Here is a 25,820-nt window from a genome sequence, read left to right as displayed (position 1 = left end):
CATAGCTGTATAAGAGTGTAGGAGAGTGCTCTAACTCACTTATAACCACGAAAGAGGCCCACGATTTTGAGAGTAAAGGCTTTAGAAAGTCTGTAAAACGGTGTCATTGAAGTGTTTAAGTTATAGAAAGCCTGTAGTACGGTGTCATTGAAGTGCTAAAGTTACTATAGAAGAGCGTTTAATCACTCTCAGCTAGAACTTTTACCGGTATAGTTGTAGTTGTAGAGTGGTTATTTGACACCCTGACTCTTATTTGTTTGGTAAAAAAGGGTTAAGTGAGTATGTTACCGTTTTTCGAATACACTTTTACCATACAAGTTGTATGTGTTAGAAAATAATAGTGTCAACAGCAATCATACGCGACAGTATTAAAGTGACAGTATTGATTAATACTAAATAACAGTAAATATAATATATTAACTTGACTTTACATGTTTTGTGAATTGAAAATAATATGCCATTGTTATTTTACTGTAATGTATACCATATTTCCCACCTCAATTTTAATGCGCTCCGAATTTATTAAGGATTTCAAATGAAACATAAGTAAATATAAAATAGACGACTCAATTTTGTATTTTTTTCTATCCTTGCAGTATGTCCATTAGTTTCATAAATCGATTGGCATGACTGGAATGACAAAATTCACATAAATAAGTAAGTATTTTAAAGCAAAATATTGTTTATCCCAGTAATTTATAGGTTAGGTCACCAATGCAAATGGCGAACTTACATTTAAGACATATAGACTCACCTAAGTCATCTATTACACTTTTTGAAATAGAACACCCTTAGCCAAGGGTATTATGCAGTCTTAGTCGATCCGCACAGTCTTGCTTAACACCGTTACTTTTACAGTCTACTTGCCTAACGCAATAAGCGTAAGTTAAGTTAACCTTAAAGATTAAAACTGCATTGTTGAGTTTTCCAACACTGTAAGAATCTTGTCTTACTGCACTCTTGACAAAATCTCTTATATAACCAATTCCTGCAGTCTAAATGCAATATGACACCTAAAGATTTATATGAGTATTAAAGGAAACCACTTAACAACCATAAGTGTTAACAGGTGTCAGTGAGCACTCTTGTATAGCTTTAGGTTCTAGAAACAGTTTAAACCTATAACATCCTAATTATAATTGCTTTGACTAATACCATTTTAACACTTAAACCTGCAGTTAACACTAATTTCATTTTTTAACTCATCTTTATCGCTTTATGTTAGAACTGAGATAATTATAACACAGTTATATAGGTTAAAGTTATAAAAATAGCTGTAACTGAGGGTAAAATGTTTGTTGGGCTGTCTGTCTGTCTGTCTGTCTGTCTGTCTGTCTGTCTGTCTGTCTGTTACTCTTTCACGCCAAAACTACTGAACGGATTTCAATGAAATTTGGTATACATACGGTCTAGACCCTGGGAAAGAACATAGGCTACTTTTTATCCCGGAATTCCCATGGGAAAACTTTTTAAGGCGAAGCGAAGCGCGCGGGAACAGCTAGTTTATAATATAAGTTAGGATTAGGATTAGGATTGAAATGAGATAAACAGCCCAAAGAAGTAGATTTATACTTACTTTGGCTCAGATTGTGAATTATTATTGATTCAATTGAACACAAAATAACATTAATTATTGAATAGGCTCATAATTCAAGTTCGACATAGTGCATTTCGACTTAAATACAATTTTCAAATTCGCCATTTTCATTAATTACTCAGCTTTTGCTCATCAGTGAGCGATTGCGTGAGTTGGCGCTGAGCAAGACTTAAGTTTATTCTTAGATAGATTTAACTCCAGTGAGAAAATTGCCCACTATTACGAAATTAATTTGAAATGAATTCTTACGTAAATGATACTTCGTTTTGACTTCGCGATACGCCCCCTGCACTTTTTTATCATAATCAATACTTTCAAAATTTTCATATTAATACAGGATGTTTTAAATTCGATAGCTTCTTTGTCTACAGCGTGAGTCGTTAGCGTGAAATGAGGCGTGAACGGACGCAGTCGTGATGATGGCCTCCTCGTCGTATCCGACGACAGCGACCCTGTCTATCTTCTCGCGTGTGCTCTGATGTGGCTGGAGAATCCGAACTTGTTTTTAAACACCCGGTCACATTGGGCGCAGAATAGTTGACCGGAGTCGTTGTATGGCGCGAGTAATGCCGCCATTTGCAACTGTTTGAATTAAACATTCGGATTTAAACTTAACTGGGGAGTTGCATTTTGGAAGTTAATTCAGTGTTTTTCATTATTTTCGACTGACCGGTATGATGGATAACAAAGTCACACAAAACATAATAAGATTCAGAGTTGCCAAATATATTTTCCATTTAGATCTCAAACATACGAGAGGTTTTTCTGGGCCTTTTAAAAAACGTTTCGAAAATCGTGATGGAAATGAAAAGGCACTGTGTTTATGAGACTGACGGCGTACTGCACATTATGTTAAAAGGAAATTAATCATTCGATAAAATTCCACACTGTCATGATCATCAGTCCTATATTGCCCTTTAAGACTGCCTTTTATAGACCATAATGAATTTACTCGTTTTTTTTTAGAGTTCTTGGAAGCTGTATTTCTTAAAAATTATATCAGCCACGCCCAAAAGTTATAAAATAATTTCAGTAGCTATAAATAAGATATAAGAATTCATCGGAAATGGATGCTAGCCCTAAATCATAAACTTCGATAGCCCGTAGCTTTTTCCGGGGTTCACTGTAGCTTCCAAAAAACTAAGTTTGGGAACGCTGCTGAACTAACAACTAACCACGACTCTATCTCGCTGTATTAAACATACCGATTACATGATAGCTCCGTTCGTAATTCATCGTATCAACGTGCAGGCCAAGCCACTGGCCCAATATGTGGTATGTTTTTCGGCGTATTTGCGCTAACCTCTGTGTAGTAGCCATTTCCGAGTTGCGTGAGGCATCCGTTCATACGATGATCATATTATTTTATTGAATCCGTGCCGGAAACCGTCCATGCGTGTATGTGCTGAGGTTATATTTTATGACTTGTAGTCCGCGGCACAGATAAAACAGAACCCTGAAGTTAAGGACATTGAAAAAATAAGTTAAACATGTTAACTTTTACTGACATTATACCATTACAGACTCTTGCATTCAAAGAGACTTATGTCCAGAAGCGGCCTATAAACCTATAACCATGACGTATGAAAAAAAATATATTTTAATTATTACGTAAATAATAAATATATGTAGGTACCTTTTAACATTACTTTAACTTACTAAGTAGCTGCGGCGCTGAGTTTGCTTCAGCGTGAAAACATAGGGACTGCAATGCGACAATGTTTTTAATTAGTGCTGATTTGTAACAGCCTTTTTTAAACTTTTTCATAACACGTGTAGAGAATAAAACTTTTAATAAGCACTTTATAAGTACGAGTACCAATGATGGATACTTATTGATACAAAAGCACGCAAAAAATGTCTATGGTTTGCATCCTACATAATAAATGGAGATACCAAATAAACTGAAAATTTCATGAAATATTGGGGCTGAATCTGCTGCTTTTAATTTTTTTTGGAGAAATACCTACAGAGTATAGGTATGTGTATTCAAGAAACGCCACGGTTGGGATACTAATATATACCAAAATATTTTGTAAATTGTAGAGACCTTCTTGTATCTCCTCACGTGGAAATACTTGACCGATTTCCTTAATTTATGAAGATGTCGAGATGGCGACCCTTCTGTCAAAAAGATATTCCTGTCAGATCGAGATTACGACACACTTTAGTAAGTACCTTTGCAGTAAAGTTATCCCTGAAATTACAATCGAATGTTTGATTAATTTCTTCATTCTCAACGACACTGCTGCACTACGAATTTTAACAAGTCGACGTGGACATTTCAACTGCAGTAGATTCTAAATTTGAAATAACTAACACTCTCTTATACCACACTAAATAAAGTAAGTATACTTGAATATAAATCTATTGGATATACAGGCTGATTTAAAATCACTTAGTTTTATGATCTGTTGCCCCGGGAGACCAATAAGTCAGAGCGTGAGCCGATACCGTAGCATCCTACATCCTGTGTACATTGGAGGAAAGTACATTTTCCTTGCTCGTTCCTAATTCAAGCGTCGTAAGAGCTAAATTCGAAGTGCATTCATGTTGGTTTTACTTACTACGTCCGTGCAGCCAATACATGCACTTAGCTTACGTAATGTGATGTGGCTGAATTATATATCGAGATACCCTATTGATTTGTGTGCTGAACCATTTCGTATAACGTAGAAAAACGAGATCTAATATCTAGCAATTTTCCTAAAGTCTTTAAATGATCATAAAAAAGAAGTCTAGCCTATACTTAGGTTACACATTCTACCTCTTATGCTCTAATCTACCTTCGGATCTGAATACCATAATAAAATCATAGAGTTTTCCGACCCGTCAATAAACCTATCAAATATCCGAAATAGGAAACTATCTAACCGAGATATCCTTTCTGCTATAAAAATACACTTGCACACTTTATTTAGATTTGCCATATCCTCAGCAATCTAAATAGCAATTTATGAAGCTTTCTGTTATTATTTCATATTGTCCCATTTTTCAGACGCGTGAAAATATATAGAAAGCTTACATTCCTAAGCTTCAACAGTATTTTACGACTTCAGGCCCTGGCTTGGAAAACAAATTGAGATCTTAGTGGTTTTGATTTAAGTATATACCTGCTGAGGCTATAATGGGACGGGTATTCCATTAACAAAATATATAACGCTGGGCGAAGCTTTGTCAAGTAATATAAGTGTTTTTTTTCAATCAGAGCCCAATCATTCTACTAAATGCCATGACGTAATGTAAAAAATTATAGCGCTCATTATATACATCTAGGTATATACTGAAAACACTTTGCTACTGTGTCATGCTGCAGGCAATTAATCACATACCTCAATGTAAAAAAATATTAATCATTTCAAAAACTGACACTATAGAAGACACCTACTTTCATTTATTTAAATAAACGCAATTCATGATGATTTATGAATAAATCAGAAGAAGATAAGTAGTAAGTAGGCAAATTTTCCGTAAAATAAAGAGATCGTTCAAGTTAGGTCGACTGTACCCTTAAGTATACAAAAATAAAGAATATTCCGTAAAATAAAGAGAGCGTTCTAGTTAGGTCGACTGTACCCTTAGTATACAAAAAAAATAAATTCTATGTATGTATATTGTTGCCTTTCTTTACACTATTGTTGCAAAAGTAGGTACTATGATAAATCGTAAGCGGTTGGCTCACAGAGGGTCATTCTGGTCCTCTCAAGTTTTCCTTCACATCTAACACTAGCCTTTACGTATATAAATGTACAATACGGGAATTCTGTGCCTATTCGATTTAGCCACTAGGAACAATACTAGTCTGGTAAACTCTTGTTTTTATTTGCTCTCCGAATGACCTAGAAACTTACCTAAATACGTAACTTTTGTTCTCACTTCAGGCACTATTTCCCTGAATTTAGATAGCGGGTGAGAAAAGGACTTTTGTAGGTGAATATTTTATCTTATTTTAAGTGAAGTACCTATTGAATTACGGGTGACATTTTGTTTATTGAATCAGGGTAAAAGGAGAAACTTTCTTTCTACTTAGAACGAAATGGAATTACATTAACATTAAGTAAGTATCAATAATTTCATTCTTTTATTTTTTGAAAATTATATGAAACACTTAAAATATTCTTAGAAAGGCACAATGACATTATTCAATACGCCTTTTTTTGCAAAGAGCTTTTATTACTTCAGTTATAATGTAAAAAATCATTTACCCATAAATAACGCATACGTTGCTTATTTACGAGTATTTAGGTGTTACTTAAACACTAAAATCTTTCCCGGTGGCCACTCGGTGTCGGGATTAAACTTTAGCACCGTGTTCGAGAATCTCTTGTTATTTATGGGCCTGGTTGTGCCTTATTACTTTAAACTTTGAAATATTACGGACCACCTTTTCCACTGCTCCAAATTAGGGGGGTCACTATAGAAATCGAAGAACTAACGAACTAGAGCCCCCCCTTATCCGAACGGAGAGTAGTTTGCATAAATTGACGTTCATCAGAAAATTTTATATTTTTACGATGAATAAAAATCTTTGACTTGACTTGACTTGACAAGAGTTGTAACGCAATCGGCATGTTATATGCAATGAGATTGAGTCGTGGTTAGCTCCTAAGCTTCTTTTTTCCATAAGCTACGGAGAGCTGCGCTAATCATAATTCTGTCAGCTGTTTTTAATTTTTAAAATACAGTTACAAGGAAATTTGTGAAGTTTATCTTTTCCTAGGGGACTTTTCGTAACAGACATTTGTTTCATAAATCTCGGCCACTTAAAACATAAACGTCGAAAATAAATACGTAAACTAAAGATGTGTTTACAATCATCAGACAGTTATGATTTTTGTTGTTAAGTAATATTTTTCATTTTTAACACCCTGTATATGAGCAATACTAATCAGCTTGCCTCATGACTCATGAGCCTAATGAAGGAAAGCCTTCGCATTGCCACTTTAAGTACAAAACAAACAATGGTTATATTTTATAAGTTAAATGTTTTGTCGCAATACAGTAGGTTCGTGCGGTTACTACGTCGAATAAAATATGAAATGGAACCGCCTTCTCTACTCAGGCGGTTCTCCACTTGTATTTAATATTGAACCTCAGTTTTATTTTTGCTCTTAAAAGAAGGCCAAGTCAGGCCCGATTATAATGCGTTTTTTGCTTTTACTACTTACCTATATTTTTACCAAAACCTACTCGACGTAACGTCGACTATACGTATGTACTTATATAAAAATAGATTTTACATATACTGTAGATACACCATGTTTACATTCAAAAATGAGAATTTGACACTAAATAAAAAATGCTACGATGCATGCTACGAAATTCGTAGCCCGTAGCACGTAGCAGCCTTTGCTACGATTTCCGTAGCACAGAGTTGAACAAAAGTTCCAGTATGTTTTCTAGTAGGTAATTTTATAATTCAAAACTTTGATAAATCATACTATAGAAAGTAAATACCCAATGTTTTTGGGTCTAACCTCGTGGTAGAACTGGCTCGATTCTCTGAACAAAACGATCAATCCGCTCGTCACGCGTCGCAGTTAACACGTTGGCAATAAAAGTAATAAACAACAATAGATTGAACGCTAATATTTGCCCTGTGGCACGCCAACTCACACACAAAATAATATTGTGAAAAAATAACCTTTAGAGGTACGGTCAGCTTCATAATTAGCTATAGAATTAATGAATATGCAGTTTGTGAGTTTGACAAGGCAAAAAACTATTAAAAGCTGACTGTACCCAGATGATCCTGTGTTTGGCAATTTGATTGCTCTTAAGCAACTAACGTTCAGGAAACAGAAAAAAAATTACGGTTGAGTTTAATGTTCCCCGACGGATTATATTTTTCAAACACCAAACACACAATTGGAGTGCATTAACATAATATTCATATAATGTATAAGATACCTATTTCAACAATATAATATTTATAAAGCTTGGAATTTATCAAGAACACACATTATGTGGTAAATTCGCAAACGCTCAGTTGTGTGTTAGTAAAAGCTCACACTAATGAGCTTTCTGGAGCTTCGAGCTTCGGTTGCCATTACAAGAAGACTTATAGGTTTATTGCATCGTTACGTTGTCAGTCAGGTTAATTACTGTTCTTACATACGTTCTACAAGAATAACTATTTAACCACCAATGTAAAAAGAGAGGTATTATAAGTTTAACGCTTCTGTTTACGTATCTGTGGCGTAGCGTAGATCCCAAAGATTTTGTAAACCAAGTTTTAAAATTACTGTTTTTACACTATCTTTGCATTAAAATTTACTGTGTGACTTTTATGTATTAGCTTATTTAATCATCATCAGTCTAAAAACGTCTATTGCCTGATCTTCTCTTATGCTAAAATTCTGAATATTGACCAGATAACTCTGTCCTCTTTTAGGCACAAAGTGGCTTTTCAAAAACAAATTCAGTAAGTAATAAATAATAAACGATTATGTTGTACTCCCATTATCTGACTTCTCCATGTATTATCTAACAAAATGAGGTTCCCAAAATAGCGTGTAGCGATGCCATTATATTGAAAGCTTGGTTATTGTGTTAAGTTTATAGCATGTCATGTGATACAACGGATATGGGGGCTTGTAAAATAATGGTATCATTCTAGCATAGATAGAGATAAGGTTTAATCGTCGCGTTACGGTATGAAATTAGCCAATGAAGCCAATACTTATTACTATACTATACGTGTTATTTTAAGCATAAAAGAAAGTCAGTAATGATTTGTAAACTTAATTATTCTGTAAACTATAGAATAAAATCGGTGATGGCATGAAATTTATATAAATTAGATAGTCTAGAATAACTATATTATATTATTCTACAAAAATTATGTTACTAACGTGATAGTTTGTAAATATGGAAGATTGCAAAGAGTAATATTTATATTTTGCATATACAGGGTGTTGCGAATTTTGAAATTCCGATTTCAGTTTCGGGCTTAGATATACCATGCTGCACATGTAGGTTTCGGCTTAGTATACCCTTTTTGCAACACCCTGTATAGTGAACTATCATGCTGAATCACGCGCAAACTTTTAATGGGAATCGAAACCCACTCCTTCAGAAAATATGCTGCATTGGATATTTCTCTTCAGTTCAGCAATATATGCACCTGACATCCGCGACACTGGAGGGTCAGTCCCAAGACATACGACCGCATCCGGCTACTGCAGCAGCGGATGTGCCGGGGAGATGATAACAATATACCTAATATGTAATAACGAGAGTATGTACACTGTACAAGTAATGTGAATTAATATTTACAGCGTGTAACCAAAGGGGTATAGTAAGCTAGAGGGGGTGACTCTGGAGGTCTAAGTGAAAAGTTTTGCTTTACGATTTTTGAAAATTCGTTAAAATTAAAGTGCTACTTCCTGAAGAAAAAAGTCACGTAAACTACAAAGTTTCTTCGGAAGAGCTTTTTTATGGAATCGTAGAACAATAGTGGTTCAGAATGTTAATTCAAAGCACTATCCTTCTATATTAGGTCCAACTGTAGGAATTTCCCAGATATATAACCTACATAGGTATACAGGATATTACATTTCTTTGCCACCGGCGCGGCGCCGGTACGCCAAAACATTTACATCAATGATGTAAGCAGGTCTTGTATGTGTTGGATGCTTGTTGTTTGTAGAATATATCTAGTTATATACTGAAAACACTACTTTTGTAATCTCTGCTACCATGTAAAAGCTCAGAGTAATAATAACCTAGGCTATATAGTTGCTGTGTTATTTTCAGAAAGCTTACACAATTAATGCTTATGCTCAAAAAATACTTATACGTAATACCTAAGATTTGACTACAACAAACTAAGGTGTATAACACGACGTCTTATTATTGCACTATTAGTACTTGTAACCTGTATTGACCTATTTACTGTACTGTATATGAACTGGAATAGCAAATTCTGCTTTTCAGTGCTGTGCACAATATTATTATCTACCTCTAGTAGCAGTAGAATCGCTCACACGGACGTCGCGTGGTCCCAGGTGGCTGTCGGCACACTATGTCAGTTGCGTACAAGTTTTTGTTTCGAAAGCATTATTTATATCCCACGGAACAATAACCGCCGCGTCAGACAGATGGTCACAAGAACATTTCGGCAAATTCTTATATTTCGGAGAATGTTTTTTATCGTAGTTATGGGCATGGAATACTTAATGATACTGTTTGTCTATTCAGATACATCTAGATTTTCAAAGCTAGGGGCATTATAGGGTTCTACTGGAAATGTCCTCTATCACATGTTTAAAGATATAAATCGACTTAGTAATCAACCTGTATAACAAACTATTCTGGGTAGCTATATTGTTGAAAAACTTACACACATATTCAGTTAATTTTAGTTTTTTTTTTATTATTAAGGTAATTACTACATTCTTACTTCTACTTACGTATGAACAAAAATTAACGAAAAACTAATTAAACTTTCTAAACAAAGTTCCTGCAAGTTTGTGATATCAAGTTTGCAAGAGTTTCGTTTTTGGTTTGCTGTAATGTTAGCACATTACCCTCCCTCGGGGACAAAGTACCAACTGAATATTATAAATTTTAATATGAATTTCTTAGCAGAAATTATCCCTCGTGCTTCGGGTCCCGCTTGCTGTTTCAGCAGCAGTCGTAAATCCTTATGGGTTTTTGATAATGAATCTGAATGTAATGCCAAGAGTTTCATGATAATTTATAATATTAATTTCCAGTTTTACCACATGTTTACATAAACAACACTGTTATTCCCATAGTGGACATACGGGTTGGAGATAAACTTGCACATTGCGGTAGCTATGCTATATATAATATGTAATATTTTAGGTACTGAAATACTAATTTATTTTAGTTTTAGTACCTACTTAAGTAGGTACGTCGTACCTTCTACAAGTGCAACTTTCCCCACCAAAGATTTACATTCAGCTAACCGAGATATATGAGCTAAGAACGACAAGAAATGCCGCTCACAGTATTTGTAGCATGCATTTTAATCAGATCCCATTTGAATAAACTTGCAACTTTAAATAGAATAGTTTTTTCAGAGCCCTCAGGGTAATCTAAGTTGTATGGCTTTGCATGCGATTGAGAGCAAGTATAAAATAAATGTTTTTTTGAAATGGTTCTCTTTGTATGTTCATAAAATGTGATACTTACCATAAACGAGAAAAAAATGCACAGATAACCCACCTAAGTCAGATTTGTATGTTTTGTATAAAAAGTGTATAAAAACAATGATAATGTATACTTATGTGAACACATAGATACCTACTATATTAGGAGATGTAGGTACATGTGTACATAAAAGGTAGGAATATAGAGAGAACACACAAACATGAATTCTTATTAACTGCTGCGAATATGAGAACACGGTTAGCACAACACCCATGATGAATGGAATGAAAATGTTCAATTCAGTCACACGGGTTTGCACTATACCTGTTCCCATCTGTAAAGAAAACATATCTTATAAATTATTATTCAGACAAAGTTGCTTAAAATTACTTTTAAAAACTACCCATGAAAATTATTAATCGCATAAGTATGTACTTATATTTCATCTAGACACATCCTACACACCTTGTGCCTACACACGAATAAATTAATATTAATATCATGCAAACATAATACTTAATTCAAAAAGAGGATGGGCAAAAATATATGGGAGCTGGGACCACCCTCCAATAGCAATAAGACTAACATCGTTGGATAGGTCTTGTCAATAGGAATAACTTTTGCTTTGACAGCTTTGTTGTCACAGTTGTCCGTTCAGAGATATTTGACTTATAAGTTCCGATACTCGTCAGTTCATCTTACTGCTATTGGAGGCTGGACCACCCTCCAATAGCATTAAGACTAACATCCTTGGATAGGTCTTGTCAATAGGAATAACTTTTGCTTTGACAGCTTTGTTGTCACAGTTGTCCGTTCAGAGATATTTGACTTATAAGTTTCGATACTCGTCAGTTCATCTTACTGCTATTGGAGGCTGGACCACCCTCCAATAGCATTAAGACTAACATCGTTGGATAGGTCTTGTCAATAGGAATAACTTTTGCTTTGACAGCTTTGTTGTCACAGTTGTCCGTTCAGAGATATTTGACTTATAAGTTCCGATACTCGTCTGTTCATCTTACTGCTATTGGAGGCTGGACCACCCTCCAATAGCAGTAAGACTAATGTCGTTGGATAGGTCTTGTCAATAGGAATAACTTTTGATTTGACAGCTTTGTTGTCACAGTTGTCCGTTCAGAGATATTTGACTTATAAGTTCCGATAGTCGTCAGTTCATCTTACTGCTATTGGAGGATGGACCACCCTCCAATAGCAGTAAGACTAACGTCGTTGGATAGGTCTTGTCAATAGGAATAACCTTTGCTTTGACAGCTTTGTTGTCACAGTTGTCCGTTCAGAGATATTTGACTTATAAGTTCCGATACTCGTCTGTTCATCTTACTGCTATTGGAGGCTGGACCACCCTCCAATAGCAGTAAGACTAATGTCGTTGGATAGGTCTTGTCAATAGGAATAACTTTTGATTCGACAGCTTTGTTGTCACAGTTGTCCGTTCAGAGATATTTGACTTATAAGTTCCGATAGTCGTCAGTTCATCTTACTGCTATTGGAGGATGGACCACCCTCCAATAGCAATAAGACTAACGTCGTTGGATAGGTCTTGTCAATAGGAATAACCTTTGCTTTGACAGCTTTGTTGTCACAGTTGTCCGTTCAGAGATTAAGTTCCGATAGGATAAAATGTAGTTTTAAAATTAATGGTGGAGGAGTGTTATGTTTGTGGTCATCGTATATGGTGACCTCTCTGTGAAGTGACAGTTCACCTGTCACGCTTATTAAGAAAATGGCAGCTAACAAGCAATTGTATTATTAATTACCGCCAACCCGCAATGTATTTTTGCAGTAAGATGAACTGACGACTATCGGAACTCATAAGTCAAATATCTCTGAACGGACAACTGTGACAACAAAGCTGTCAAAGCAAAGGTTATTCCTATTGACAAGACCTATCCAACGACATTAGTCTTACTGCTATTGGAGGGTGGTCCAGCCTCCAATAGCAGTAAGATGAACTGACGAGTATCGGAACTTATAAGTCAAATATCTCTGAACGGACAACTGTGACAACAAAGCTGTCAAAGCAAAAGTTATTCCTATTGACAAGACCTATCCAACGAAATTAGTCTTACTGCTATTGGAGGGTGGTCCAGCCTCCAATAGCAGTAAGATGAACTGACGAGTATCGGAACTTATAAGTCAAATATCTCTGAACGGACAACTGTGACAACAAAGCTGTCAAAGCAAAAGTTATTCCTATTAACAAGACCTAACCAACGATGTTAGTCTTAATGATATTGGGGTGTGGTCCAGCCTCCAATAGCAGTAAGATGAACTGACGAGTATCGGAACTTATAAGTCAAATATCTCTGAACGGACAACTGTGACAACAAAGCTGTCAAAGCAAAAGTTATTCCTATTGACAAGACCCATCCAACGACATTAGTCTTACTGCTATTGGAGGGTGGTCCAGCCTCCAATAGCAGTAAGATGATCTGACGAGTATTGGAACTTATAAGTCAAATATCTCTGAACGGACAACTGTGACAACAAAGCTGTCATAGCAAAAGTTATTCCTATTGACAAGACCTATCCAACGATGTTAGTCTTAATGCTATTGGAGGGTGGTCCCAATCTGCCCATTGTCATTTATGATGGAGGCTTCCAAAATACAATAGCACAAAGAATAGCCGCGAGCGAGCGATATAATGAAACTGTCAGACGTCAGACCACAGCCACCGCCGCTCGTCGGGGCTCCTCAAATACTCGCACGAGCAATGAAAAAGTTCCAGTGATAATAGCACCATATTACTCATAAATGGAAAATACTTAAGTAATAGAAGTCAATGTTAACAGCGCATCAGAATATTAACAACTAAAAACGTATAGGTAACATATTCTAAATAAAATGTTTAAAGAAATTGTACATTTGGTGTCGAAATTGTAATTGAAACTTTTTCATTGCTCGTGAGTGTAGTAACCTGTGTTTGTATTGGTACTGTTTCAGGAAGCCCGATATTTGTTGCAAGATTGATTACTCTTCTCGACATTCTAAACAGCTTTTACTTTGCTACTTTATGAAATTACCTAGTTATTTAGAAAGACGAGAAAAAATATATTTTACGTCTCATACCACAGACGTCATAATACACGTCTGTGTCCCATACTAAAACATCATGTGACTTGATGTGACCATTGCATTACTAACGATGTTCATCAATGATAGGCAGGCGATTTTCTTTACCTGTTCTATTCTGAACAGAAATGGCACGCTATGACAAGACCACATTAATTTCTGACAACTTCTAATCGGTTTTGTATTTCCTTGCGGTTTGCCTGACGTATCCCTCGGTAAGCTACAATGGCTGTCAGAGGTTCGTTCACAAAACAATGGGTACTCCGTAAAAATGTCTGCCGCTTTTAGTAAAACTTTTTATAAGTCTGTTTGGTTGGTTTTACTCTGCTATTTTTCAGCCAGGTTTATGAAAAACTGGTGCTGAAGTTAAAATTATCTGGTCAAAAAGTCAAAAGTCAAATGTTTTTATTCATCGTATAACATATAACATTTTCTGATAAACATGTGAACTGTGTGATATAATACATCTAGCATAGACTAATTAGTCTGTGCAAGATGTCTATGCATCTAGGTAAGTAAGTGCCCATGCCATTTACCTAGCAATTTTTACAATATTAAATAAATGAAATGCGTGTCAAACTATAAATAAAATTATTTACTTACACACTGGCTTTTTCAGACCTTTATTCCTAAATCCCTATAAGAGTATCTAATTAGGCGACCTACATATCGCTATTCGATCCACGTACAGTTGGAATGAAGCCAGACTTATTATTGGTAATTAGTGTTTGTTTTCTTCTTGTTTCATGAAAGATGCATCGCTTCCGCAATCAGGGATCACTAATTATAGTAGTAGGTACTCGAGCGGATCAGTTAAGGTGCAAATTGGTAGCTGACGACAATCGAGCATCGAGCGGCATGTCTCTGGCTGCCGAATGTATCCTTTACATGACACTAGTTGCGACAAATTGGCAGCTGAAACCTCATGTCGTGAGCGGCCAATTGGTACCTTTAGCTTTATGGTATGGTCATGAAAATGTCACGTTACAGTTTCACAGTACAGACAGACTCCTCCATTCAGCTGGTGTGTGTATTGTATACATACATACGTTTAGTTATTTATTCTGAGTGTGTAATTCTGAAGTGTACCCAATCACATAAACTACCTATACATATTTATGTAAACAGTAACTGTAATAATCTTCAATGTTATATAGCTGTACTTGGTATTGGCTCAGATTAAATATTATTTATTGGTACGATTTTGTAGTCTCAGCGCAGAGTCTATCGTTAATCTATAATGCTATACCCCAAACCAGTTGACCGTAAAATCAAGAAGCTATAAGACAATTTGGAACATTCCGTTATTGCTCAATGACAAAGATTATATTGTTTGTCTTTGTTGAATTAATTCTAATTTCAATTACTTAACCTTAACAATACAAAGGTGTGAGTCAGTGTATAATATCGCTAAGCTTGTTAAAACATTACAAAATGTCACGTTAGGCCCCGGGGCGCACTCAGAAATGATGCACGCGCCCCGTGGTACCAATTTCATATCGGAAACGAGAATTGTGGGCCATTTTATGAGAAGCTGGGCATTACACGGCCTAACATGGAATAGATATTGTGGACCAAAGATAAATGAGATACGCTTGAAATTGTATCAAGAATATTGGGTACATTTATTGATCGGGCCATCGGATCACTGATTAAATTGCACCCTGTACATAGGTGGCCTTAACAAACTGATCTCGTTCGTTTGTTTCAGCAGAATTGCGAACACGGATCGGTTCTGGGAAAATAGAGGAAAACTCACGATGCTTCTGCCGTTTCCCAATCACCTAGGCTAGGTAACTAGGTAGGCTAGGTATGCTGAAATTCAATTTGATCGTCACGTAGGCTGACGAAAGACGGATTAATGATGAATTAAGTATCAAAATAAGTTTTTGCCTCCTTTTAGGTTATAAAAACGTGTAGGGAATCAAAATGGGCTTCTTGTGTTGACAAATGGTTAAAATAGTCGAATTAATTTTGAGTAACTGGTTGTTAAAACGAAACGGATAGACCCGTAGACTAATAGAACAGTATAATAAAGTAAGAGTACCTACTAAGTGTTCTCACTTAAGCTCTCTAATCTATAGAGTGGTAATGTTGCTACAGCGGTGACTAAATAGTCAGAGCAAATTGAGCGCTTGGTATCATGACGTGCGGACAGGATCCGGAAATGGTGTGAGGTCCGCATTGCGCCGCTTCTGTTAACTCATTCCTTATTTATGTACCTATATCGAAACCTCCATGCTACATTTACTTGGACCTCTGTGGTTGGCAGCGAATAGAGAACAAAAATATTTTTGAATTTAGAACAAATAGTTTAGAACGTAAACAAATTAAAATATTGCAATATTATTTTGTGCCTACGCCATTAATCTCGGCTTGCTTTCAAAGTTATAAACTTTGAAAAAGCTTATGTGCAAAAGTTGACCAATAAATAAAGCGAAAAGCTTACCAACTTGGAATATAAATAGTAAATGGCCATTTTAACGACATCGTGAAATATGTTTGGTTATTTTATTATCTTCCTGACGTTATTGGATTTTTATTTCTGGTTGGTTCTCTTTCTACATGATATGAGAAACCGAATGCCGATTTCACATGATTTACAAAAGGATTATTAAATTTGACTAACAAATATTTTTTGAGTTTTTTCATTATAAATCCCGCGGGGTCGTGTATTCCCGAGGGATAGATTTGTTAGAACACCGCACTGCGTCCTGCCGACCGACCAACATGTAATGTGTTTAGGGCCTCCGCTGAAGTGGTTACAAGCTGAACTACACGTTCCTTGATTAAATTTAAAACGGTTGCTAATTAGGTTCAGTTAACGGATTTTGACGGTATAATATAGTAGTAGTACGTGAAATGGTCACGAAAAATTCAAATAAAGTGGGTTCAATTTTACCCTTTACGCTGCTCTATTTTTGAATATTTCGGCCGTTGGAATAATCGTGAGTCAAACTCGTTAAATATAATTAACCAAACAAAGCGTTTCTTTCAAAAAAATACTGAGATTTATAAGTGCGTGACGGCAAGGTTATAAATAAATAATAATATCTGAAATTCGGGTCAGAATTTTAATTAGACCGCCGACCTTTAGGGCTCAAGTCACTGAAATTTCAGGATATAAAATTTTACGGCTTAGTTTACAACGTAAAGGCTAAAGTCAGATTTCTCTGTGTCTGTGACTCTCCGTAAAGGCGGTCTAAATAAACTTATGGATTTCATAATCCCAATTATATTATTCATATTTTCCCAAAAAACATAGAACATAGATATATGTGTCGGGCGAAGATGGATAGATTGCTAACTACTTGCACTAAACCTGCATCGATGTCCATTGTCCAATAATATTCGTAACCCATCTGGCTGATCCATACAGTTAGGCAGCAGTATAAATTAAATTAAAACTACCTGGCCCTGTAGCACGGGGCGCTAATAAGACGTGACAAAAGTTCTCCGTCGCGCTCACTCTTTAGGCTGCGCGACGTTAGTGACAGCGATGCAAAACTTTTGTCGTACTAGCCCTTCTGTAGGTACATTAGTCTGCTAGTTATGTAACCTTTGTAATTGTGAGCTTGAGTTAAACCACCTAAATAAGGCCTAAACCGACATGTCTCAATCTTGCCTCAATATTCCTCCAACCAAATCCTGAGGGATCACAAATGGATACAGACAGATGCCACTAGCCTTTCACGTTAGTATTGATAAATGAGGAGGCCTTACCAAATAAGTTAAATTCCATTCGATTTGTAAATTTTAAACCCTTTTATTAAATCTATGTTAATCTGAAACCTGATTCAGTAGTAGTACCCCAGATTTATGAGCTTTAGTGCCAATTTCGCCATAGTGGGTTAGAGCATAACCAGCGATTATTAGTTGACCTTTGACACATCTGTCAAGAAGTTAATATGGAGATGACGTATAATTGATGAACCAATACCTGTTTACGATATAACCGACTATGGCGAAATTGGAGCTTAAACTTCTGTCAAAGGAAAATACTCGGTGCAGGAAGTTTAGTTTTGTTTGTGTTTCTAGGCAGGTGGGTATGTTCATAACAAACTATTCTTATAGTTAAGAAATAAGTTTCTGTTGTTGTGACGTGTGAGTAGTTATATTCCTACTCAACTATTGATAGTTTATTATTTCTCAACTGCAAAGGTTTCCGTTTCAAAATTATCACAGCAACTTGAGGTACCCATCAGCCCACTATGATTTATATCTTAGGTAGGAAATCTTAAATTCAGTGACTTGAGATGCTTGAGGTATATATTATAGGTACCAAACTATTTCTTAAACTTTTATGCAGGTGATGTAGGTAGCTAGTCTCGAGTATTTTGAAACTGAAACAAAGTTTTCTTCAGCCCATAAAGAAAGCCAGTCTCATCTGCTGAAGATTGATCTTGAATATTTACTTTATGAGTTTCTAAGAGCAATTCACCTCAGCCATTGATCAATTTAAATAGTAGAGTTAAATGGAACAGTGTACAGAACTTGAGCCAAAGAATATGTCAAACTAATTTTATCGAGTGACCAACTGTGCAATACTCTTCAAGACTCTTCAAGATCATTGCAAAATAAATAGATAAACACGTCATAGATACATGAGTTTGTTTATAAATATAAAGAAATATATTTTTGTCGTTCTAGATGAGTTGAAACTATTTAGAAAGGGCGTTTAAAAAAGCCTGGGCTATTAAAAATATTGTTTATGGATTCTTATATTAGGAACTATCATCAACATCATACTTTCATCTTTTTATTTTTACCCAATTAACATCTGCTACAGATTTTATTTTGATTTCAGTAGCTCTGAAAAGGTCATCATTTTCATCGAAAATCTTGATGTAGAATTGGATATTACAAAACAATGGCACCAATAGAGACGATTCACATAAGAATTGAGTAAAATCCTAAATTCAACCGAAACTAAAACTTTTTTCGCGACGCACGCAAACACCATAACTTTTCCCGCGCGAAAAAACAAAACACCATAGCCAAAAAACTTTTTCGGCAACGACCACGCTCACAAACAGCCATACCTTGCGGTGTAGTATCCTGGTATTCCTGGTAGGCTGGTTGATCTGGCTCGAAGTGTCCCCTGACCAGTTGTAGTGCGAACTCGGTGCCGACCTCCTCGGAGCGCGGGCAGGGCTGGTACGCGTACTGTTTCTTGGTCGGCGCCGGGGCGGGCGCGACGCGGTGCCTGGCGCGGTCGGCCATGCGGCTCTGCCGTGTTCTTGTTCTGAGCGCCGCTTGCTGTGTGTGTGCTGTCTGTGTGCGCGGCCCGCGCTTTTTCCGCGTCTGTCCGGTGCGGCCGGCTAGTTGGTTGGATTCGTGGTGCGGCCGGCGTTTTAGTAACTTTTACATTTGAGTTTTTTTTTGTTGTTTGAAAATTGCCCTTAGCACTTTAATTGCACATGAATACACGATCTTACATCCTAAATTTTTGCTTTGATTAGTATTAGGAGTGTTAAATTACCAAACAAATTTTATAAAAATCAACCAATACCTTTGTCCATAATCTTACCACCTTACTCTACGCTCTACTACAACGTAGGTTTACAACCTACTTAATTCATATAAATTATGTCTGCCTGCAGCAGCAACAAAGAAGGCAGTTTTCCATGCTAAGCCGGCATCATAGAGCCAGGACCCAAGATACAGCCACATAGATACCAGTGTACCGGTGGATTAAAAATGGTAGTGGAGTTCGTGGTTTAAACATATTAAGGTACTTATTAAAGAGAGTCATACAAGTCGACATTCTAAACTAATTACTCTTACATTTCTATGTAAAAAAAAATATACACCTCCACGAGCTCATTTCGGAATACAATCCCTAACATATATACTCACCATTAACATACCGCTACCTCAACTAGATTGCAACGGAACGACAATCTCGTTACCGTTCCAGCCCTAGCCCGCATTCCGCAGGGCATTGATATAACAATAACGCGTTATCGTTGCGCACGCACGGCGGCGGCGGCGGCGGCGGTCGATACCACGTGGCGGGAACCGGGAGAGGGGCCGAGTGCTGAAGCTGTGTGAGATTGGCCGGCGGATGTCTATTGATATAGAGATATTTCGGTGTTTGTGCCCCACCAGTTTTATCTCAAGAGGAATAACTGTGTCGTAACTGTGATCTTGTAATACCAAGAACACTTAATATTTTGCACTAAGTATTATTTTTGGTGTTATCAGCCAACAATCATCCATTTGTGGACATAGACATTCATCGTCGGTCTTCTTTATCTGAGCACTGCCGGCTATTTGTCTATAAGATCATCGTTCCAGCAGAAGGCTGATTTTAGTTGGTTGGGTTTGTTTACAGAATGTAAGTACTTAAATAAATGTCTATCATCCGTATCTAGTCCCTAGAATAGCCGCGTGTCCCTGACTGCGGGAGTGCAGTGCAGTATGCGGAAGGCACGCTCGCGCCTCTAGGTCAATGTTACTGCCAAATTCACACTGTCGCGGCGAGCGCGCGATGCGTTCGCCGATTGTTTTTTTAATGGAGTTATTCTTTGCGGCCAGTATGTTTTTTTTATTTTTTAAATGGCTTTTACTGGCATGAGTTTCGTTACTGTTGAAAATATGATGACACCGACCTTATTACATATATGAAGATAGATATTTGATAGTTTACTTCGTACTCAATACATTTCCAAACTCCTGATTTACCGCAATGATCTATTGGTAAAAATATATTTTTAATTATTTTTCTTTCTATTTTACTTATAAAAACTTCAGGGCATATTTATTATGAGAGATCTTTTTTATAGGATCGATCGTTACATGTTGTTTAGTTTGATTAAATAATTAACTATGAGTTATAAGTGTCAAGTTTTCAGGAGTCTACACCATACGTATAGTATACACATATACTAATTTAATTTGAAAATCTATATATTTATTAAATATATAGATTTTCAAATTAATATAGTGTACCAATTCAAAGTACTTAAATAGAAAAATAATAAAGAGAAGCATTTAAAAGTGGACTGCAATCAAGATACAAAAGAAGCTTAAGAATATTCCTACTGCTTGTGTATTTTTTGCATTCACATTGTGCTCGGAAATTATTCAGAATAAAAAACAAATAAAGAAAGAAGCTAGCCTAGCTATTCATGAATGCGAAAACTGGCCAAGAACGAAAATCTATGTCCTAGGCCACAGATTAGATAGATTTAACCAAAAATGTTACGAATATTACAATCGTTAGAAGAGGCCTATGTCCAACAGTGGAATCTAGAAGTCTAAGAGAGAGAGAGGGAGAACCAAAAATGAGGGGAACTCTAACTAAAAGAGATTTAATTTAATTCGAGGCAATTTTCGTAAAGTAACATTTATGATTTTGAAATAAAGCTAGGAGAATAAATCCTTAACCTTGAAAACACCTAGTCCTCTACCGAAACATGAAAAGAGTTCCGAAACTTTTTCCACATTCCAACTATTACAGTGCGGAATTCTAGAAAAGGCCAACCCTCTGCAGGTAAGGTAAATAACAATATTAAATCCATTGTATAACTTACTGAAACAAACCCTATGTCATATAAGCTAAGGTTTTATTTTCAGGGGCACTGAATACACTATTTTCACTATTTGTTATGCTAAATGACCGCGGAGGTTGAATGCTTAAAAACAACTTTATTCTTTTTCCAAAACATTATTTTTTGTTATCTGACTGAACGCGAACTTTTCATTATTACAGAAACTCGGGTCACTTGTTTATAAGTGCCTAAACACCTGTATAAGAAGGGTGTTTATTAAATTGTACACGAAAACTGACATTTATTTACACTTTCCATGTTTACTTTTCATTAAAGTAATAATAATCTGTATATACAGAACACCAGACTCTGACGTGAATATTTTTTTTGATGCACTAAATGAAATACTACTGAACTTAACAATTAAATCGAACAAAAAAGTTATAATTGTTGGTGATTTTAATATTGATATCATAAAGTCAAATGACAAAGCTAATACGTTTAAATCTATTCTCTCAAACTATAATATGGTTTCTCATGTAACTTCACCAACAAGACAAGAAGCATGCCTCGATCTTATCTGTAGTAATATTGTGGATGCTACTGTTAAGGTTATTGAGCTAGGATTATCAGACCACAACACGGGACAGATATTAAACATTCCTCAAAGTACCACCAAGTCAAAAAGCTGTATTTACACATATAAACGAGATTTTAACAAAGACAACATAAGAAAGTTTCGTGAATGCATTAATAGTTTGTCATGGAGTGAATGCTACAATACAATTGATGTCAATGAAGCTTTTGATCATTTTCATTCCATCTACTCATTAATGTACAATCTTTGCTTTCCATTGTGCAGAGTAAGAGTAAGAGATGTCAAACAAGGTAAAAAATGGATCAGCAAAGGTTTAAAGATTTCATGCATTACAAAAAGTCGACTAAGGTCTACGTATTACAAAAATAAAACTCTAAATAATAAATCCAAATTTCAAAGTTATTCAAAAATGTTAAAAAAAATAATAGATTTATGCCAAAAAAGAACAAACACTGCACTTATATCAGAAGCAAAAAATACATGCAAAAAATCATGGGACATAATAAATAACTACACAAACGGTCAGTTATCGGTAAAAAGTGGGATAATATCAATAAAATCAAATAAAAATGAATTGATTAGTAAGATATCAGAATGTTTTAATGACTTCTTTATAGATAGTGTTTCTTCTGATATAATAGATAAAAATAGTGCAAGGACAAAAACACAATTGCAACCCATACACAGCAGCATGTTTCTCCGTCCTACATGCCCTGATGAAGTTTTTAAAACCATATTCATGCTAAAAAATACGAATTCTGTTGGTCCTGATGAACTTTCAACAAAAATACTAAAAATTAGCGCTGATATAATAGCTTTAGTTATGTCGCATCTCATCAACCTATCATTTGAGCACGGAATATTTCCCAATAAACTAAAATTTTATATGATAAAACCGCTACATAAACAGGGTGACAAAACATTAATGAATAAGTATAGACCCATGGCACTTCTTCCAGTAATATCAAAAATATTTGAAAAAATATTTAAAAAAAGGTTGATTTCATTCCTGGATAAGTTCAGTATCATTAGAGACGAGCAATTTGGTTTTCAAACAAATAAATCAACTACACTAGCTATCTATAATCTCGTAAAAGATATTTCTCAACTAATTGATATTCGGAAACCAGCTGTAGTAATGTTCTTTGACATGACAAAGGCATTTGACCATGTTGACCATAAAACTCTTTTAGAGAAATGTAACTGTTATGGCATCAGGGGTACTGCTCTGGATTGGATAAAAAGCTATCTAGAGAATAGACAGCAGTTTGTTCGTATTGATAGCTTGGTCAATGATGAAATGATGTCTTTTGATTCTTCAACGAGAGTAAATACATTCGGAGTGCCTCAAGGAAGTGTCCTTGGCCCAATATTGTTCCTTTTGTATATAAACGACTTACCTGAAATATCCCAATATAGGTCAATTTTATTCGCAGATGATATATCTATTTTGATTTCAAGCAACAAAGAGGGATTAGAGAACGAAATCAATCTAACCATTGAATCTGTTGTTGAATGGCTTGAATCAAATAATCTGCAAGTTAATCTTGATAAAACTACATATGTCCAATTCCAAAATTATAACAACAAGAAAATGGGTCTCACAGTAAAACATAAAAATAAAACAATCAAAGAGTCCGATACAGTCAAATTTCTCGGAGTTACAATTGATAGGAACTGTAATTGGAAATCTCATATTGAAAACGTATGTAACAAGCTAAATAGGTTCGTGTATGTACTGTATAGATTGAGCAGGATAACAGGCCAAAAGGCTGCTCTTGCAGCATATCACGGATATGTATTGTCTGTCCTAAGATATGGCTTATTGATTTGGGGAAACTCCACAGACTTTAATAAAGCCTTTATTGTTCAAAAAAAATGTTTAAGAGCAATATACGGTAAGAAACAAACCGATTCGTGCAAGCCTTTGTTTAAAAAGTCTAAAATTATGACACTTGTTTCTATGTACATTCTAGAGGCAGCTATACATGTTAAAAGTAACCCTAATCTTTATAAAAAAGCTGGCAACATTGTAAATTTTGACATAAGGAACAAAGAACGCCTAGTTCTACCAAAGCATAATAGTGCCTTGTATAGCAAAAATTGTCACATCATGACTATAAAGGTCTATAACTGTATACCGCATGAAATAAAACAATTGCCTCTAAAACTATTTAAGCATAAACTAAAATATTGGTTGACAGAAAATGTATTTTATTCAATCAATGACTTTTTTAATTATAAAAGAATGAATTATAAATTAAATTATGAGATTGCAAATGAATTTTAATATGTATTAATATTTTGTTATTCTTATTTTAATTTCAATTGACATATCACTAGTACCTATTTAATTAATTGTATTGAATTGGCATAGTATTTTAATTTATGTAATTATTGTGGTGCATTTAATACCTATTTAAGTAATCTCAATTTGTGCATGAAGTAACATTTTATTTGTTAAGTATTTCACATACCGATTCCTCGGTGAAGCATGATAGAAACTGTAATTTGATGTTTAAGATCTCATGTATAACCTTGTTTCTTGTGAATAAATGAATTCTATTATGTTTCTTTATTTAAAGTGAGCGCAAGGATTTTTAGATGTTTTGCATACTGCTTAAGAATTTGGTAATAGAACTTATTGTATTGCTATATTACTAACGTTTCTCAATAGTATAACTTAACCGCATCATCACCATCATCATTCCTGAACCATATTTCTTTCCGTAGAATATGTGTCGTGTGTCGTGCCTATCCTGTGGATATCCCTTAAACCATTTACCTAATAATATGTTTGCCGGTTCGTGGTTCCATACAACAAAATCAATATTATTAGTGCTACTACTAAGCTAGAGGCTGTAAAATAAGATATGGTTCGGTGGTTCCAGACCAGTATTGAACCATAACTAATCCGTGTTTTGCCCGATCCGTGCGTTCCAGGAGGTTACTCTATATTATGACGAAAAACTAAGTTTCAGATCGCTGGCTGCGCGAGCAATGACTCTATCTCGTTGTAATAAACGTGCCGATTGCACGACAGCTCTCGTCCGTTCGTTTTTCGACAGTGTAGAGTAACCCTCCAGGCCAGTATGATATTGTTTGATTCAGTCTCATTTAGAGGTGTATTTTGTTTTTTTTTATTCCTACTCCTCGGTAACCTAGGTACTAAATTAGCTAAACTAAACTATAACACTACCATTCTAAACTCAGATACTACCTACTGGCATCACTTATAGGAATTTGAATATTAGAGAGTTCTTAGTGAGGAAAGGGTGGCTCCATTTTTTTGCTACACCACATAATAATATTATTTATTTAGAGATAACTGAACTATAATACAACTACGCTACCGACTACCTAGTCGTACCTACCTATAGTAGACTTTTAGGTACACACGGCAACGTTAAATGGTTGGCAGGGCACACTAACGCAGGTAGTGTATGTGTGTGTCGGCGACGTTGACGTCATTATTTAGTTCTGGGCAAGCCACACACGGATATTGTAAGCATGTAGTTGTGCCAGTGACAATGATTCATTGTTTTTATGATATGAAGCAAAATTTTGCAAGGCATTGTAATAGAGTGAATGGCTCAGTTGGTATGATACAAGACTTACATGAATCGGTATGGTGGTTCAAATCCCACTGAACTTACAATATTCCTTTTTTGTTTTTTTAATAAATTTAATTTATTTTTTAAGATGGTTAATAATAGTATTGTAGTATATACGGTCAGGTGCAAAGAAACCTGACCCCCCTCTCATACTAACAATGCTTCTGAGGGGGGTCAGGTTTATCTGCACCTTACTGTACGAATAAAAGCAACACAGAAAGTAAATGAAACAAGTTATTAAGTGTTAAAATTACCAAATTTATTCTTGCCGTAACATAAACATTAAGGATGTTATGTTTTT

The 25,820-nt window shown here is 35.5% G+C and overlaps 1 protein-coding gene across 1 annotated transcript in view; it reads right to left on the bottom strand.

Moving 5' to 3' along the window:
- LOC105394757 overlaps positions 1–19,137 on the bottom strand; it is a 71,686-nt gene extending 52,549 nt beyond the window's left edge. Inside the window, exon 1 of the mRNA XM_048629552.1 lies at positions 18,854–19,137. Coding sequence (XP_048485509.1) covers positions 18,854–19,034 — 181 coding nt within the window. The 5' untranslated portion in view covers positions 19,035–19,137. The remainder of the gene's footprint in view (positions 1–18,853) is intronic.
- Between the last annotated feature and the right edge of the window lie 6,683 nt (positions 19,138–25,820).

This window comes from Plutella xylostella, chromosome 23 (assembly GCF_932276165.1).
Source record: "Plutella xylostella chromosome 23, ilPluXylo3.1, whole genome shotgun sequence".
NCBI lineage: Eukaryota > Metazoa > Arthropoda > Insecta > Lepidoptera > Plutellidae > Plutella > Plutella xylostella.
This window is presented reverse-complemented; position numbering and strand designations above follow the sequence as displayed.